We start from the raw sequence: 19,911 nt of genomic DNA on the forward strand, positions 1-19,911 counted from the left end.
CTCAACAGTGGTTGTCTTACAAATGCAGAAATTGATCAAAGCAACAGACAGTATAACTGATGCTGCGTATCAGCCCCTTGGCCTTCAGGTCGTGCCTCCAGCCACAGTAATTATTTCTGCTCTTCCCAGGTCACCCTACACCTAGGACTAGAATTGCCAGTAAGTATCTGGCGTCTGACTCCCACGTTCCAGCCCATCGGTGGGAAAGGCCCCGTCATCCTGGTTTCTGGGTGAACTTGGCCCACTGTTCTAACTAGGGCGCGGTGGTCAAGTGGTAAGTGCAGCCCAGCAGCTGTTGAATCCCTTCTAAAACGTCTTCCTTCAGGGATCGGCTCCGAGCGTGCTGCTTGCAAACTTTCAGGCCCTTTCACCTGCCGACATGACTGTGTGACAAATACGTGGTACTTCCAATGCCCCCACCGCCCCCCAGTCTCCTCTCCTCCCTAGGAGGTAATTTGATTGAGGAAGATGCAATCAGCAGAGAACTTCCGTGCTTCCCACCATCACAGCTGCAGCGTGCCTGCAGCCCCAGGATAGCTTCTGCCTTTGGTCCTGGCGCTGTGCGGAGCTGTGGGAGCCTCTGTGGAGTGGGGCACCCCTCTTGTCTTCCGTCAGCATACAGATGGCTCTGAGAGCTCCCGTCTGGGAAACACAAGAAACCAAGACCGGACTACCTGCCCCTCCATCCACCTCTTGTCTCTCTCTCTCTCCGCTTCCTTTACAGCAGAATTCCTCAGGGGAGATGCTTCTGTGCACTGTCTCCCCATCTCCCATCCTTTGCCGAAGCTACTGCAGTTGGCCCCTCGTGTCTTTACCGAAACCGCTCTTCTTAAAATCAGTGGTCTGTGGGGTTTGGGAGGACAGGAAGGAAGCCTGAGGGCATTGCTAGGACCCAGCAGGGGCAGAATGAGTGGTGACAAGCGGACCGTGCACCTCTGTTGATGTGGTGTCCCGGAGCACAGATGCGGGCGATTTCTTCGTCTTGTGACTTAAACACGCGCGTTAACACTGACCTTGTTTCCCCACGTGTGTGATCCGCCTAAGGTGTGTCCTCCCTGCCTCAGAGGAGGGAGGACCAGTGGACAGAGTGTTGCGAGGGCATTTCGAAAACTGTCAAGTTCTGCGAAGACCAAAATAATCTTAAGGAAGAAGAAATTAACAGAAAAAAATGGCAATTTCTGAGATATGTATATAGCGGACCCTTAGGGGATAAGGGGCACCAACCAATTCCCCCCTGCCCCCCACACCATCAAAAGTCCATGTGCCACTTCCGACTCCCCCAAAACTTAACTGCTAATAGCCTACTGTTGACCGGAAACCTTACTAACAACAAGCAGTCGAGGAACACATATTTTGTATATGTATTACATTCTGTACTCTTAGGCTAAAATAAGCTAGAGAAGAGGAACCGTGGTTACGAAAATCATGAAGAGAAAATACGTTTACAGCAATATCTATGTTTCTTTTAAAAAACCTGCATGTAAGTGGACCCCCGCAGTTCAAACCCGTGTGGTTCAAGGGCCGGCCCTACCAACCTGTGACAACCATTTCCTGTGGACTGTGGGCATCACGTCTATTCCTCGTAATAGGCCTGTGAGGGTATGTGGGGGTAGTCGTTCCTGTTCTATAAATGAGGAAACTGAGGCTAAGAGATACAGAAGGACTTGCGCCAAGTCACCCAGTGAGGCATCTGAGCCGGGTCAGTCCGGCTCCACAGCCCACACTCTCAACGACTCTCCGACTTTGCCTCCACAGTAATTACTCTTCCTCTGACTTCAGATTGAATCAAATTTCACTATCAGAGCTGGTTCATCGAAAGTACTGGTGAAGTTTAGACAGTTACCTCGCAAGGCTGGTCAAGAAAAATGAGAAGAAACAAATACTTGACTTCAGGAATAAGGGAGTATAATGAAGAATGAAAATCATTATAATAACTGTGTGTAGTTTTATGGCAAGGCTGCAGAACAATTCAAAAAAAGTAATTCTGTTTTTCTTTCCATGTTTTAGAGAGAGGGTACGTACGTGAGCAGGGGAGACGGGTAGAGGGAGAAAGAATCTTAAGTCAGCTCCGTACTCAGCACGGAGTCCGATGTGGGTCTCGATCCCACGACCCTGGCTGGGATCATGACCTGAGTGAATATCGAGTGAGGCGCTCAGCCGACTGAGCCACCCAGGCGGCCCTCAAAGAAATGACTCTAGACAGTTCTTTAGAAAAAGGTCATTGATTTGCCCTCCTTTTAAATATCTCGTCCCCACCAGGGCCAGCTCTTTTCTTATTCCATTTAAGCTTCCTGAGCTGGCAGAGATCCACCTACAGCCCCTGTTTACTCATCCATCTTAAGTTAATGGTCATCACATTCATATCTGTAGCTCTTGCCTTTCTCTGGAATTGGCCCTTGACTGCCCCCAGAACCACTTTTCCTCTCAAACTTGCCGTTTCAGTTGATGGTACTTCCCCTCTTGTTGCTACACAAAATGGAAAGCCATGCCTTCGTCCTCTTCCCATGCCTACTTTTTCTCAAAGCCCTGGCTTTTTTTTTTTTTTTTTTTTAACCTCATCTATCTCTTTGGAGTCTGACCCTCCCTTTTCAACCCGGTGGCCTCTATGTTTGCACTTTTCCCCTGTTTTAGCTGGCCGTGGCCTCCTTGCTAGTCTTCCGGCCCTTCTCTCTCTCTCCTCACACAGCCTTCCGTGATCTTTCTTCTGCTGGAGCCTTCCGTGGCTTCTTGGTATTGAAGAAAGACGGGAATAAATGAACCGGATACTAAGCTTGAGCAACAAGAAAACGATTGGGAAATTGGAGGCTTGTCTAGAACAAAGCCAGAGTAAATGAATTAGGAACAGAGCAACAATAGTATTGATAAATCGATCCAAGAGTTGTTTTTTTCTTTTTTTTTTCAAAAAAGAAGAAAATAGATAAACCTGATAAGGCTAACACATAAATAGGTGAGCAAATGCAAATGTACATTAGGAATGGGGGGCTGTGTGGACAGTGGTAGAGGCCATTAGAATGAAGAGACAAACGTGAAGAAATTCCTGCTAATAAGGTTAAAAATATGAAGCAATAAATAAATGTCCAGGAAGATGATCTGGAAGAAAAAGATGAGATTCTGTAATGTGCTTTGAGAATATTTCTTAAGTAATTAATTTTTTTAAATGTTTATTTTTGAGAGAGAGAGAGCGCGTGGGGGAGGGGTAGAGAGAGAGGGTGACACAGAATCCGAAGCAGGCTGCAAGCCCTGAGCTGTCAGCACAGAGCCCGATGCGGGGCTTGAACTCACCAACTATGAGATAATGACCTGAACTGAAGTCAGACACTTAACTGACTGAGCCACCCAGGCGCCCCATGTAGTAATTATCTTTAAATTTTACTTGCATTATCTGAGCAAGGAGGAAAACAGAGGCTTTTCCTAGTTGTATGAAAACCTACTCCATCTAAATATAGATTGTTGGGTTGTTATTGTTAGACAATTCAAGCCATATCGAACAAAACAGTTTTAGATCAAAGAAGAAATTTAACCTGTTCCCAGAGAAGTCTAGGTACAACTGTAATAAGCTGTTTTTCTCTTACAGACCTCAAATCAGCGAAAAACATTGATGACAGAACTTAATATAGTGGCAAGTATGGGTAGAAAACTATAGCACAGTTATAAAAATCCTAAGTAAAATATTAATAAGTTGAAACCAGAAATTAAAGTAATGATGTGCCTTGACCAATTAGAATTTATTTTAGAAGTGCAGGGGCGCCTGGGTGGTGCAGTCGGTTAAGCGTCCGACTTCAGCCAGGTCACGATCTCGCGGTCCGTGAGTTCGAGCCCCGCGTCAGGCTCTGGGCTGATGGCTCAGAGCCTGGAGCCTGTTTCCGATTCTGTGTCTCCCTCTCTCTCTGCCCCTCCCCCGTTCATGCTCTGTCTCTCTCTGTCCCAAAAATAAATAAAAACGTTGAAAAAAAAATTTAAAAAGAAGAAGTGCAAAGATGGTTCAACTTAAAAAAAAAATTGAATTAATCACCTTAGTAAGTCATGGAGAAAAATCATATGATTACCTTAAAGAAATTCCAAAAGCACTTGATAAAGTTCAGCCAGCTTTCCTGATTTAAAAATTTTTGGTAAAATAAAGAGTAAGAAGGGACACCTGGGTGGCTCAGTCGGTTAAACTCATGATCTCACGGTTTGTGAGTTCAAGCCCCGCGTCGGGCTCTGTGCTGACAGCTCAGAGCCTGGAGCCTGTTTCAGATTCTGTGACTCCCTCTCTCTCTGCCCCTCCCCTGCTCATGCTCTCTCGCTCTCTCTCTCTCTCTCTCTCTCTCTCTGAAAAGTAAACATTAAAAAAAAAATTTTTTTTAAAGGATTGCTAAAACTGTAGATTAACGAGCAGAGGAGTACTTTACAAAATTTAATCTATTCAAGTGTTTTATTGGCCTATGTGAAATTTTACAGTTTTTCTATAGAATTTATACATTCAAGTTTGTTGTGATTGAAAAGGAAATTGGTGGATGGCCATTGATTACGTGTTTGTTGCACATCTACCTTGTTCTATTCACTGCTCAGTGGTCCGCAAAACCAGAAATGACCCCTGTCCTTGTATATGAATGCTATAGTTCAGGGAGGGAAACCAACAGTAAGCGAAATCACACAGAAATGTGAAATCACGGCAGCTTAAAGACCCTACGAACTAGAGCAGAGTCAGGGGAAGCGGCTTGCTCGGGGAGTTTCCTGCGGACGTGAACAACAGCATCACTGAATTCCTAGCAGCTCTTTTAATGCTTCCATTTATTCAGTGGGTAATTGCATCCTCTACGTGTAATGATATCAGGGTCTTTTTAGTATTTATACTCATTTAGCATCTCATTGAACTAGAGAAAACCTCCAAAAAACTGTTCAGTACTAGTACTCCTGCTTATTCCTGACATTAATACTTCATTTACTGACCCAGAATTTCACCTTTTGGTAAGACTTTTAACATGAGCATCCAGTGGGAAGATGCTCTATATGGCTATGGGTTAACGTGGATACATTTTACCATATGAAGGAAGGATCCTCCTATTTGGTTGTTTTCCTTTTTTATTTATTAAAAAAAATTTTTTTAGTGCTTATTTATTTTTGAGGGAGACAGAATCCAAAGCAGGCTCCAGGATCTGAGCTGTCAGCACAGAGCCTGAGGTGGGGCCCAAACTCACCAACCGTGAGATCATGACCTGAGCCGAAGCTGGACACCAAACTGACTGAGCCACTCAGGTCCCCCTACGGTTTTAACAATTCTAATAAAAATCCCAAGAGGGACTTTTTGGTTTTGGATCCTTAATGACAAGTTTATTTGAAGGAAGAATGTTGATCCAAATAGCCAAGAAACTTTTGGAAAAAAAAATTGATGAGGCTTTCCTTTCCGTTAAAATGTGTGCATTTATTTTAAGGATACATTGTGACTATTGAAGTCAATAGGCAGATCATTAGAAGGAGTTAGTGTAGAAACAACAAAATACAGGTTTATCGTAGAGCACTGAAATCTTAAAGATATTAAATTTAAAATGATATATAATCTTACTAAGTTTAAATTTAAATAGTTTGCAGAAGAAAGTTCAATCAAATGGGGAAGTGTTTATATTATATCATTACATTAAAAAGGCAGGTTACCAAACAGTGTATCTCCTCACAACCTAATGGTAACAATAGCAAACATCCTCTGTCTCCTTTGTGCCAGAAACTGTACCAAATACTTATATCTCCTTGTTTATTTTTTTAAAGTTTATTTACTGATTTTGAGAGAGAGAGAGAGAGAGGGAAAGAGAGAATCCAGGCAGGCTCTGTGCTGTCAGCAAAGAGCCTGACGTGGGGCTGGATCCCATGAACCGGGAGATCCTGACATGAGCCGAAATCAACAGATGGGCACTTAACTCACTGGGCCACCCAGGAGCCCCTATAATCTTGTTTAAATCAACCACTCCTGTGAGGTAGATACCATCAGCGACCCTGTTTTACAAATGAAGAAACCAAAGATTGATGAGGCCGCTAGATCAGTGGCCAAGAGCTAGTAAGTAGTTGCAGAGAACAGGAATTCAAACCCAGTCTGTCTGATTTCAAGAATTGTCACTCTTAATTACAGTAATTAATGCCAAAATTTTCACAGTGGATCTCAATGTATGGTAGTATTCTAAATGACTTTTTTTAATGTTTTGTGATTTTTTTTCCTATTTTCTAGAATGAACATGAAGTCCTACTGTAATATTTTAAACATCAGTGCCTGATTGAATAGTCATCTGTGAGAGCTATTTTAGTTGGATATAACTTTTATCTCAAAGCTTCCTTTAAGACCCTGGTGACTATAATGTATTGTAAAAACTATAATGTAATGTATTGTAAAATTCAAAATCGTTCTGAGAGAACTGGAAAATAGATAGACATTCGCTTCTATACCTTAGGCCAGAATAGATAAAATGACTTAAAAATTAGCAGAGGAAACACATGATTTACAAAAGAAGAGATACAAATGGGCAGTAAACCAAAAGTTTGGTCTCACTAGTGCTATTTTCAGATTAGGAAGAGATGAAAAGAACAGAATACTCTGAGCAGAGTGAAATAGACCATCTTCTACACTGTTGGGTGGGAATGAAATTATTATTACATCCTGGGAGGGAAATGGGGCAGCGTATGTGAAAGGTGTTAAAGTTATTTACACCCTTTGCCTCAGCAATTGTATTGGTTAGAATTTAATTGCCAGATTGGGTGAATTTAAAAAATATAGGTCAAGCATACTTGTAAAATACTATTTATCAGAAGGGGGAGAGGACAGCCTAATTGCCCAAAGATGGTTAGGTTTCACAGAAGGGAATGAGTGCATCCACTTACTATTATACCGATGCCTGTTTATCGAAACCTAAGTGAATCCCACCAAGTGGAGGGCTTGTTAGAATAGAATGAGGCCACGCATATGCAATGCTTACTGCAGCGCTTCGCATATGGCAAGGCCTCAAACCTTAGCTTTAAGAAGAAATAGGTTATGGGGCGCCTGGGTGGCGCAGTCGGTTAAGCGTCCGACTTCAGCCAGGTCACGATCTCGCGGTCCGTGAGTTCGAGCCCCGCGTCAGGCTCTGGGCTGATGGCTCAGAGCCTGGAGCCTGTTTCCGATTCTGTGCCTCTCTCTCTGCCCCTCCCCCGTTCATGTTCTGTCTCTCTCTATCCCAAAAATAAATAAACGTTGAAAAAAAATTAAAAAAAAAAAAGAAGAAATAGGTTATAAATTAATGTTATTTCCAACTACCTACCGACAACCATTACTGCCTCCTCACTCTTGTGAGACTAAAGCCTTTCTCTTGGCTCCGAGACTCCCCAGTCTGACCACTCACGTTCCAACCTTCCATCTTTTATTTTCCAACACCAGCTCCCTCTAGCCAGGGTCGCCTGCTTACTGCTTCGCATTTTCTCACCTTTATACTTCTGGGTACACCACTCATCCCACCCGGAATATCCATTCTCTCTGTTCCCCAGTCTGAACCCACCCATCCTCTTATTATTTACTTAATTTTTTACATTTATACCCAAGTCAGTTAGCACATAGTGCAATAATGATGCAGGAGTGGAACCCAGTGATCTACCCCCTACGTATAACACCCAGTGCTCATCCCAGCACGTGTCCTCCTAATGCCCCTTGCCCATTTAGCCCATCCCTCCACCCACCTCCCCTCCAGCAACCCTCAGTGCTCTGTATTTAAGCATCTCTTCTGTTTTGTCCCCCTCCCTGTTTTTATATTATTTTTGCTTCCCTTCCCTTATGTTCATCTGTTTTGTATCTTAAATTCTACATATGAGTGAAGTCATATGATATTTGTCTTTCCCTGACTAATTTCACTTAGCATAACATACTCCATCCACATTGTTGCAAATGGCAAGATTTCATTCTTTTTGATTGCTGAGTAATATTCCATTGTATGTATATATCACTTCTTCTTTATCCATTCATCTGTCAATGGACATTTGGGCTCTTTCCTTCCTTTGACTATTGTCAACAGCACTGCTATGAACATTGGGGTGCATGTGCCCCATCAAAACAGCATACCTGTATCCTTTGGATAAATAACTAGCACTGCAATTGCTGGGCCATAAGATAATTCTATTTTTAATTTTTTGAGGAACCTCCATACTGTTTTCCAGACTGGCTGCACCAGCTTGCATTCCCACCAGCAGTGCAAAAGGATTCCTTTTTCTCTGCATCCTCACCAACATCTGTTGTTGCCTGAGTTGTTAATTTTAGATATTCTGACAAGTGTGAGGTAGAATCTCACTGTGGCTTTGATTTATATTTGCCTGATGATGAGTGATGTTGAGCATTTTTTCATGCATCTGTTAGCCATCTGGATGTCTTTGGAGAAGTGTCGATTCATGTCTTTTGCCCATTTCTTCACTGGATTATTTGTTTTTTCGGTGTTGAGTTTGATAAGTTCTTTATAAATTTAGGATACTAACCCTTTATCAGGTATGTAATTTGCAAATATCTTTTCCCATTCCATCAGTTGCCTTTTAGTTTTGCTGATTGTTTCCTTTGCTGTGCAGAAGCTTTTTATCTTGATGAGGTCACGATAGTTCATTTTTGCTTTTGTTTCCCTTGCCTCCAGAGACATGTCGAGTAAGAAGTTGCTGTGGCCAAGGTCAAAGAGGTTGTTGCCCGCTTTCTCCTCTAGGATTTTGACGGCTTCCTGTCTTATGCTTAGGTTTTTCATCCATTTTGAGTTTATTTTTGTGTAGGGTGTAAGAAAGTGGTCCAGGTTCATTCTTCTGCATGTCGCTGTCCAGTTTTCCCAACAGCATTCGCTGAAGAGAATGTCTTTATTCCATCGGATATTATTTCCTGCTTTGTCAAAGATTAACTGGCCTTACGTTTGTGGGTCAATTTCTGGGTTCTCTATTCTGTTCCATTGATCTAAGTGTCTGTTTTTGTGCCAGTACCATACTGTCTTGATGATTACAGCTTTGTAATACATCTTGAAGTCCAGAATTGTGATGCCTCCAGCTTTGGTTTTCTTTTTCAGGATTGCTTTTGTTATTTGATGTCTTTTCTGGTTCCATACAAATTTTGGGATTGTTTGTACTAGCTCTGTGAAGAATGCTGCTGTTATTTTGATAGGGATTGCATTGAATATGTAGATTGCTTTGGGTAGTATCAACATTTTAGCAATATTTTTTCCTCCAATCCATGAGCGTGGAATATTTTTCCATTTTTTTGGTGCCTTCTTCAGTTTCTTTTATAAGCTTTTTATAGTTTTCAGTGTATAGATTTTTCACCTCTTAGGCTTATTCCTAGGTATTTAATGGGTTTTGGTGCAATTGTAAATGCGATTGATACCTTGATTTCTCCTTTTGTTGCCTCATTATTGGTGTATAGAAATGCAGCCAATTTCTGTGCATTGATTTTATATCCTGCGACTTTGCTGAATTCATGCATCTGTTCTAGTCGTTTTTTGGTGGAATCTTTTGGGTTTTCCATGGAGTATCATGTTGTCTGTGAAGAGTGAAAGTTTGATTTCCTCCTTGCTGATTTAGATGCCTTTTATTTCTTTGTGTTGTCTGATTGTTGAGGCTAGAACTTCCAATACTGTGTTGAATAACAGTGGTGAGAGTGGACATCCCTGTCGTGTTCTTGACCTTAGGGGAAAAGCACTCAGTTTTTCCCCATTGAGGATGATATTAGCAGAACCCACCCATCCATTTAAACTCTGCTTGGGCCTTGTGAAATTTAACCTTCCAGCTTCAGAAATCACTCACCATCCAGGGCTTCTTTGGTATATTAGCTCTAGTCTCCAGCTGTTAAGACAGACACAAATGAGAATTTATCTCTGTCGGTTCACATGGCCGCTTGAACACAATTTGATGCTCTTTAATGACTGCTGAATTACAGTATAGGTTTAAAAATAATTGTTGAGGCAAAATTCACATAACATAAATTTAAATGTTTTCTGATGAACAGCCCTGTGGCATTGAGTACAGTCACAATGTTGTGCAACCACCCCAAAACCTTTCCATCACTCCAAAGTAAGCCCCTCACCCCTCAGCATTTTCTTCCTCTTCCCTCCTTCAGCCATGGATGTGCATTGTGTTTCTATGGATTTACCTTTTCTGGTTATTTCGTTATCAGTGAGCTCACACAATATGTGACTTTTTGTGTCTGGCTTCTTTCACTTAGTTTTTGTTTTGGAGGTTCTTACTCATTATATTTTGGAGGTTCTTTCATGTCGTTATATGAACATGTAAAGTATTTCATTCTTTTTTAAAAAATTTATCTTTAATATTTGAATGTTTCCAAATATAGGCTAGCATTTTAGATGTAGATTAGAGTGAAAAGTCTCCAAATTTTGAAATGGTTAAAGTATAAATGGAGATTTATTATTTGAAGAGTAAAGTGTACTAATTAATGGTGATTGTAGTACTTTATTCTGTTTTAAGGCTGAATAGTGTTCCACTGTATGTATATACCACAGTTTGTCCATTGTCTGTTGATGGACATTTGGGCTGTTTCTACCATTTGGTTATAGTTAAATATTGCTTCTGTGAAGATGCATGTTCACATACTTGGTTGAGTTCCTGTTTTTAGTTCTTTTGGGTATGTTCCTAGGGATGGAATAGTAGGACCATATGGTAATTCTATGTTCAACTTTTGGATGAACCAGTAAACTATCTTCCACAGTGGCCACACCATTTTACACAGCAATGTACAAGGGCTCTAATTTTTCTACATCCTTGCCAACACTTGTTTGCCTCGACAATAAAAAAAAAAAGCCGTTATTGTGGCAAACCTCATTGTGGTTTGATTTACATCCCCTAATCAATAATGATGTAGAGCATCTTTCCTTGTATTCAGTGGCCATTTGTGTATCTTCTTTGGAGAATTGCCTATTCCAGTCCTTTGCCCATTTTTTAATTGGGTTGTCTTTTTGTTGTTGAAATCAGGACTTATTTATATATTCTGGATTCTAGACCCCTGGTACATATCTTTTAACATTAGATCTCCCTGGCTCGACTTTGTTCTCCCTTTTGTAATATTTTTTAACCTATGGTAAATGCTGCCAGGTAGGAGATGTCTGAAAAAGGGATCTTAACAAGTACTGTATTAGTGACTGGTTGTGGGGACAGTCATGACAGCTATGCAAGGTATTTGGAAACTAGAATGTGACACAGCTGTAAGGTGGAAGGCAGGATGCCCCTTTTGGTGCTTTTTTGCCTTGTCCTTATTTTGGTTTGGTAGATTCTGTGTGTGTGTGTGTGTGTGTGTGTGTTCCTAACATTATAATTCATAGTTAAGAACCTAAGAACCATAAATTTCAGGTTCGGAGAATAACCAGGGATGTTTGCTTTTCAGAGTCATCCTTTCTGAACTTCCACGACTCAGACTGTGAACCCAAAGGGCCGCCACCCTGTGACTCACTGCTTTCCCTCAACACTGAAAAGATCCTGGTACGCATCTTCTGTCCATGCTTCTGTCTTTATGACCTAAAGTACAATGATACGTGTTTCAAAAGGCACAGGTCACCTCTGTTTATCAACTAGGAGTTGGTTCTAGTTGGTTCTATTTGCATAAGATAAAGATAGGTCATCTGGTATTTAGTCACATTACATTATGACTTATGGATTGGATGGTTGATCATTCTAGACCTTGGCCTTTTTACTTCTCAGTTCCAAGGAATAAAGGGGAGATAATGGCTGAGCCTTACTTCTAGGAGCCTAATGTATTTTAAGGTATAATATATTATTCTTCTAGCTTTTGCCTGTGTGGATATCTTTTATATCTGTGTTTTTAACTGTCAGTACCCGCTGAACTGTATAGGAGACCTCTCCACTCCAGGGATGAGTTCCTGGCACTATATAACGTCTGTCTCTGCCTGTTCACGTTAGCACGTACACTCCTCCAGCCTAGCTGCCTCAGGTGCAAGGCTCTTTTTTTTGTTGTTGTTGTTCACACCTAATTCTCTGAGGCTGAGTTGTTCTTTCAGTGCCCAAGGTGAACATATTTTTTTCTCCGGGCCTTTTCCTTCAACATCCACATACATACTCTTTGCTTCTTGTGTTTAAAATTTCCCTTTAGGTTGCTCTCTCTTCTCCAGATAAAGCTTTGCCTTTGCATGTGAGAACTACTGAAAATGGGTAGAGTTTGCAAGCCAAAGAATGATCAACAGATGTTACCTAACTCATTGCATAGCGATCAACTCGATATATGGAAGAACTTGAATTAGACTGGTCCCCAACCAGAATGGGCTAGCTTGTAGTGAGTTGGCCACCAATGAAAACACTTCAGTAGAAATTGGGTAATCCCCACCTTGGGGAGGGGATTAGATTCTTAGAATTATTAGGGACCTACCGTCTCACTGACAGTAATTCAAATATTTTCTCCGTGTTGCATTTCTAGTTTAAGATGGCACTAGCTAGTAACCTATGGGAGAAAGCTCATCAATCTTGGCCTTTCATTTTCCCTAGGTTGAAAATATGGGAGTTCGACTATTCATTTCTTCATTAATTCTCCAGATATTTATTTTGCACCTATTATGTGCCAGGCGTTGTGCTAAGTAAGTACTGGGAATAATGCCACAGTGAGCCAGCTAGCCTCAGTCCCTGCACTCGTGACTCCTAGTCACTAACCAGATAATTATACCAATGAACATAGATGTATAGCAAAAGATCAACATAATCTCCCTTTAAATTAGGGGGATCAGGTAGGACAGCTTTCAGAACTTGAAGCGTAAGCAGTGACCTGAGGATGAGGATGGGTTGGAGTTGGTGTCCCAGCAAAGGGGGGCTGTGTGCATTAACGTCTTTGATTGGAGCTTCTCCCTGCTGTCCACAGAAGATATCTACAGATGCAGTATTAGGTGGGAAAGACTCGGGGTGCTTGGGTGGCTCAGTCGGTTGAGCGTCCGACTTCGGCTCAGGTCCCGATCTCGCAGTTCGTGGGTTCGAGCCCCACGTCGGGCTCTGTGCTGACAGCCCAGAGCCTGGAGCCTGCTTCAGATTCTTTGTCTCCTTCTCTCTCCTGTTCCTTCCCTGCTCACGCGCTCTTTCTCTCTCTCTCTCTCTCTCTCAAAAATAAATAAAGATTATAAAAAAATTTTTTTAATAAAAAAAAAGAAGTGGGAAAGACTCTTTTTGATCAAGAAGTTAATTTGTCCATATTATACTTTTCTGCCCACTTCTGTTAGATGTTATTTCTAGTAAAATAAAAACACTTTAACTCAGATATGCTCTTCAGTATACTCTTGATGTTGCTGGGTAATGATTTCTTTTTTTTTTTTTTTAAGTTTATTTATTTATTTTGAGAGAGACAGAGACAGAGACAGAGGGAGAGTAGGGGAAGGGCAGAGAGAGGGAGAGAGGGAAACCCCAAGCAGGCTCAACACTGACAGTGCAGAGCCCAACACAGGACTGTGAGATCACGACCTGAGCTGAAATCAAAAGTTGGACGCTTAACTGACTGAGCCACCAGGCGCCCCAAGTAAATGATATCCTTTTATGGGATTTCATTTTTGTTTTCTTCCTGTGCCTTTCTGCCCAGAGCCTTGGCAAATGGGAAACTCTCACTGAGTACTGGATGAAACAATTAGACTTTTTAAGTACTAAAAGCAATATTCATAGACTCCTTTCCTTGGCTATACGCGACTTACATATTTTACATCTGCGTGCTTATCTGTGACCACCTGACAAAGAGGAGAGCCTCGTGTCTGGTCACACGGGATGTATGTACTGTGATGCCTTCACATGTTGTTAAATCTGCCGCTTCTTAAGTCTTGCGAGGATCTCACTGTAAGGCTCCCCATAGCTGTGTGGAAGCTTCCAGCTATAGAGCAAAATGCGAAAGAGCTGAGAGACTTCCTCTCTAGTCATCAGGTTAAACATTCAGTGTTAAACATTCCCATAGTAGTCGAAGTTTCAGATGTTCCATTTTGTCTGGAGTCCTGCATGGAATGAAGTGTGCGTTCATCCCGACATGGGATGCCCTCTGGCCTCTAGCTTTCAACCAGTGTTTTAACCAGAGGTAGATTATTCTTGACCTGTTTCATAGGCAGACTAAATACCACGCCGTATCTGAGTATCAGTCTAGATTTTGAGAGTAAAGGGAGTATAAGCAGAAGTGTCTTGTTACTCTGTTATTTGAGTCCATGAAGTCCAAGAGGCTACAGTTCGTCATCTGCTAATGACCACCAATCATGCGCTGGAAGGCACAAACAGCGATTAGGAGAGACTCTCCTGTAAAATTATTTGGCCATCATATATGCCTACAGGCATCCGTACTATGCATTTTTAAAACAGAAGAACTCAGTTAATCAGGACGCCACTGAGTTCTAATCCTGTGGTCTTGCCCAAAGCCGCAAATCTTCAGTCCCTCACTGTCTTAGCTTTTCCTGTCTCTGTGTGTGTACAAGTTTTAATTGTGTCTTAGGTGAATCTCACATGAAGTAATCATTTTAACACGTACCCTGGAGGCTAAGCATATCCCAACTTAGCATCAGCAGTTAAATCTTCCGGGGAAGTGGCCGCTGTAGCGTCCGACGTGATTTGTCTCCTGCACCCTATAGAGCCGTCATTTCCCGTGCTGCCTGTAAAATCACTCCCGTTACTAAGCAAACTTACTCATTTTGTCTGCCCCTAGTTTCCACTTTTGGTTTCGTTTTCTTGCCAGATGGGCATATGTCTGCAGCAATTCTTTGTAGGCAATTTACTGCATTGAGCAGGATGGAGATGTTCACCATCTGCTGTGCACTTTCTACTAGAATGTCTTGTTTCCTGCTCAGATTTTGTGGGTCCCTTTCTGGCGTCATCTCTGGACAACTGGTAGCTCTTTTTTCTAAAGTATTTTTAGAGTTTACAAAGCAATATTCTATCATCCAGCCGCATCGGAGGACCGATCGCTAGAACGTGATCCTCGTAACCTAATCGAGGCCATTAAATAGTCTCTGAAAACATGGAGGGAGCGTGGAGCAGCCAGCAGGATAAATCCCTATGGGAGCGAAAAGAAACTTGTTCTTAGAAACAGAACCACTAATGGTAGGGAGGAGGCAAATCAGTTACACCATAAGCTATGTGCTTGAAGTACACAATTGGCATGACTTAAAGTGCACCTTTTCTCACTTCCATATGAATCAAATGTAGCTTCACTTTGTAAAAATACAGGTTTTCATTGTAAGCCTCGTCTTCATTTGTGAGAAGCTAACATGTACGTTTGTTTGTTTTCATTTCAGAGCCAGGCCAAGTCTATTGCAGAACAAAAGAGATTCCCTTTTGCCACGGATAATGACAGCACAAACGAAGAGCTAGGTGAGATTGGAATCTGGGGGAGGGGGCGGTTCCTGGGGTATTTGCCTAGAATTTATAATTCAGTGCCGAGCAGGTAGGCAAGGTGGTGGAGTGGAAAGAACACAGACACCGGCTCTGCCAACATGAGTGGTGTGATGTCGGGTAGGACATTCAGCCCTTGTGTGGGTCCGTGCACCCTATGTCAGGATAACATGAAATAGAGAAAATACAGTAAAACCTTGGATGGCGAGTAACTTGTTCTGCGAATGTTTCGCAAGACGAGCAAACGTTTCTAATAAATTTTAACTTGATAAACGAGTAGTTGTCTTGCAATACGAGTATTACGTGATGCCGAATGTCACATGATCACAACTGAACCAGTTGTTACTGAAATTCACTTTGATACACAAGTGCTTTGGATTACAAGCGTGTTTCTGGAATGGGTTATGCTCGCCAACCAAGGTTTTACCGTACAAGGTTTGGAGGAAATGATCGGTAAGGACGTGTCCACCTCTGTGTTTCTCTGGAAAGTAATAATGATGGTCATGAGCCCTTAGGAACGGTTATCATTCATTAAAAGGTCACTTGGGCCGCACAGAAGTGAAAGCCGAGGGGACTCACACCTACTTAATCTTCTGTGTAATAAAATAGCTAGGTGTGGGTTAATTTTGCCGGGAGGCCAGTCAGTTATTGTTGTGAGTGTAGAAAAGTTGAGTTCATTCAGATCTGCAAAGGGGTCCTGCAAGTTGGCTGGGTCGTGGCATGTTTTAAAATAGTCTGGTTTCACCAGTGTCTGACGTGCTTTGGGTGTGTCTCATTCATTGCCTAGTCAGCTTACACTTGAAGGAGTGGAAACAAAATTGAAGACCAGACTGAACGGTGCAGCTGGATGGACTTCCCATAAGCACGTGTTCCTACCTGGTACCTGGTGACCTGAGGCACCTTTGGGAAATTTTTCTATCTTATACGTAATTATTTTATCCTTTCTGTGGCCATATGCATTTTTTTTTTTTTTTAATTTTTTTTTTTAACGTTTTTAATTTATTTTTGGGACAGAGAGAGACAGAGCATGAACGGGGGAGGGACAGAGAGAGAGGGAGACACAGAATCGGAAACAGGCTCCAGGCTCCGAGCCATCAGCCCAGAGCCCGACGCGGGGCTCGAACTCACGGACCGCGAGATCGTGACCTGGCTGAAGTCGGACGCTTAACCGACTGCGCCACCCAGGCACCCCGGCCATATGCATTTTGTATTAAGACTAAGCACTTCAGGACGTGTGGCTGGCTGAGTCGGGAGAGCACGTGACTCCTGATTTCGGGGTCGTGAGTTCAAGCCCCACATTGGGCCTAGAGCTCACTTAAAAAAATAAAGACTGAGCGCTTCTTGTATTGGCTCCTTTGCTCTGTTTGTGCAGGCAATTAAGAGTTGACTATTTTTAAAGTATTAATCACTTCTTGGTGTTATTCTTTGAGTGGGCTTTGAGAATTAATTGCCTGTTAAGAAATCAGATTTGGCCTTTTCTGAAATCCTTGGATCTGGTCAGCCCTGTATTCACATACTAAGTGATGTAATTAAAGGCCTGGTATGGGGTCTAAGACTAATCCTAGTGGACCTGGATAGTATAGGCCCTGGCATGGCTTAGGATCTTTCATATCACAGCATTTTTTTTTTTTTCTTGGAAGAACAGCTTCTGTCAACACACACATTGCCAGGAGATGTAGAATTCTGGTCAGTAATGATTCCTGTGAGAATTCCGGTGTTCTCTTTATGTCTTTGTACTGCCACAGCAAAATTTGGCCCTAATACTTATTTATTTATATCTTTGCAAGATTTGGATTAAAAAAAATTTTTTTTTTTAACGTTCATTCATTTTTGAGAGACAGAAACAGCACGAGCAGGGCAGGGGCAGAGAGAAAGAGAGGGAGACACAGAACCCAAAGCGGGGCCCAAACTCACGAACCATGAGATCATGACCCGAGCCGACGTCGGACGCTTGACCAACTAAGCCACCCAGGTGCCCCAAGATTTGGATTTTTTTTTTAATGGATTCTTTTGGGCTTTTCTCAAAACACATTTACTCTTAGAAAGATTTGAGGGCTGCGTTTGATTTTATTTGAGTGGGGTTCAACAGCCGAGCCACGGAGAACAATTGAAACATGTCCCCAAGTACAGTATTTATCCCCTCACACTGTATTTGTTTTTAATGGGTCTCTTATTCTTTTGTTCACTCGACAGATATTTACTGATTCTGGGGAGATGGGTAGGAAATTCGAAAAATTTAGATCTGAAAGGAACCTAAGAAAATGTTCTGCAGGCTTGTTAGGCAAGACCCAGAGAGTAATGAGAAGTGACTGAGGTTCCCGTGATCACCGGTGTTTGGCAGAGCGAGAACCTGAGCGGCTATCTTGGCCTTCCAATACATCACCATCCTCCTGCATTCCAAACAGGACACGTTTATATTTCAGTCCCTGTTCATGTAATCATCAGGAAAGTCAAACCGTTTTGCAGGCCAGCCCAGCACACGGCAGTTTCGGTACAGCCGTGATCTACGGCAGGGTATGTGTCTGGAGGGTGGGTCCCAGAGCGGGCAGCCTGGGGCCTGTGTCACTGCGCATTCTCTTCAGACAGTTTGTTTAACTGCACTAAGTTTCCTTTCCTTGTCTTTGAATGGGGATAATCTTCGTACCTGCTTCGTTGCACTCAAGGAGCAAATGAGTTAATACGTGGAAATGTACAGAGTGCCATGCACGTTACCCATTACTCTTGTTTTTCCCGCCTGCTGCTCCTGGCCCGCACCCCAAGGGTGTCTCTGGCCATCTGCTCATCTGATACATCTGAATGGTATCCATTCTTATTATTCTGGATATGAGTTTGACCGTAATTTCTCTTTTCAAAGAAATTATGACAAAGACAGCCCTCTTCGTTTTGAAGAATGCCCCCAAAGCTCTTGTCTTGTTATGACATTCAGTGCTTTTCAAATTTGCCTTTTTCAGGTTAATTATAAGGATAGTCTCTTTCTGCGTTGAATGTTTTCACTACTTTTAACTGGCAGGAAATTTAAGCTCTTCACGACAAGAAAAGATTTAGTTGCTTGTCTTCACGACAAGAAAAGATTTAGTTGCTTGTCTCCTTGAACACTTGTTAGGGCCTCGAATCAGAGTGTTGCAGTAAAGCTTTATTTGCAAAGAAATGTGACCAAAATAGTATTGTTTTGAGCGAGGAATACAGTTTTTTGAGGGATATTTGGGGATTGAGGGAGTTAGGGCAAGTTTTAGAGATGAAATGTAATGTAGAATATCAATAATGTATTCTAGTTTGGACAGGTGAAAAAATGGAGTCCAAATATTGCTGTGTTTTAGGAGGTTGTCATGGCTCTAATTTCAAAATACCACTTACCTACACAATTTGACTGGAAACTATTCATCTTTAGTGTATATTTAGAGTAGTGTTTTGGCGGTATTTTGAATACAAGAAGTAGGAAAAAGGCTGTTGCACTGCACTGTTGTGAATTGGCTACAATGAAGCATTCTGCTCATATGTATTCATTTGAGCCTCTGTTTTTGTTCTTACTAGGCAACTGGCAGTAAGTTCAGCACCACCACTGCCCCCCTGCCCCCCCCCCCCCACCAGCCCCGGAATTGAGACTTGTGCTGCTATTTGGGTGTTTCTCTTAACTTTCACCATAAAACCACATTGTCATGTTATGTGGGTTTTGTTGAGGCTTATTACTAGCTCTTTTGATGTATAGGTGGGAAACATCATAAAGGTTAGTTGGTATTTGAAAGTGAACAATGGGCTTAGAAAAAGATAATTACTTCTGTAGGCAATGTTTTATAGATGGCTTTAATAATTTAAATCTAGAGAGCACCAGAAGACTGATAGCAAGTGGCGAGTGGTGGAAGGAATTCAATTACATCTTCTTAACTTCCAGGTTTTCTTTAACTGCTTCTAGCCCTTGGAGCTGCCCTTTGGGATTCAGCAAAGCATTTAGTCACCGATTCTGGTGTGAGATCCTTTGTTCTTTCTTTTAACATTTTTGTATTTTGTTTCATAGCTATTGCTTATGTGTTGATTGGCAGTGGTCTCTATGATGAAGCCATAAGACATTTTTCAACAATGCTTCAGGTAATTTCTCTTCTTAATTATGTAATTTCAAGTTTATAGTCACGACAGAAATACAGGCTTATGCGTAAAGTGCTACAAGAATACATTGACTTTAAGGTTATGTGAGAAAGTGAAAGAAATCAGCCCTGACTGAGCACTTTCTTGGCGCAGGCCTTGAAACACTGCTCTCATTGTCATCTTTGCAGTGTTACTTTATTTTAAAGGAGGAAAATGAGATCAAAGGAGGTCAAGCAATTTGCTGACAGTCTCCCCACCATCAGCTAGAAGAGATGGGACTCAAATGCACGTTTAAAAGAAAAGAAAACCATTAGCTTCCGTTCACTTTGCTCTCTACCATGCCATCCCCCATAAGATACGGATGCTGGACATTCAGATTCACTTTCCGTGCAGGAGTTGATCTGCACGGTTCCGCTCGTGCGTTTGTTTCTCCCCTTGAAGTGTAACTGTGAGACTCCTCAGTGGCAGCATTGAGCCTTCACTGATTGATGGCTGCATTAAAATCTGGTTAAGATAAAA

At 42.0% G+C, this 19,911-nt stretch overlaps 1 protein-coding gene across 7 annotated transcripts in view; it reads left to right on the plus strand.

Annotated features, from left to right (window-relative positions):
* The window catches only part of TTC13 (tetratricopeptide repeat domain 13), an 80,361-nt gene that overhangs the window by 7,491 nt on the left and 52,959 nt on the right, over positions 1–19,911 (plus strand). For 6 of the 7 annotated variants that reach the window (XM_043596322.1, XM_043596324.1, XM_043596326.1 and 3 more), the window contains exons 2-4: positions 11,348–11,442; positions 15,216–15,291; positions 19,325–19,395. In XM_043596322.1, coding sequence (XP_043452257.1) covers positions 11,348–11,442; positions 15,216–15,291; positions 19,325–19,395 — 242 coding nt within the window. Of the gene's footprint in view, positions 1–11,347; positions 11,443–12,459; positions 12,549–15,215; positions 15,292–19,324; positions 19,396–19,911 lie in introns of those variants that run through there. The other variant, XM_043596327.1, reaches the window with a different exon arrangement.

The sequence above is a fragment of the Prionailurus bengalensis genome, chromosome D2, assembly GCF_016509475.1.
Source record: "Prionailurus bengalensis isolate Pbe53 chromosome D2, Fcat_Pben_1.1_paternal_pri, whole genome shotgun sequence".
NCBI lineage: Eukaryota > Metazoa > Chordata > Mammalia > Carnivora > Felidae > Prionailurus > Prionailurus bengalensis.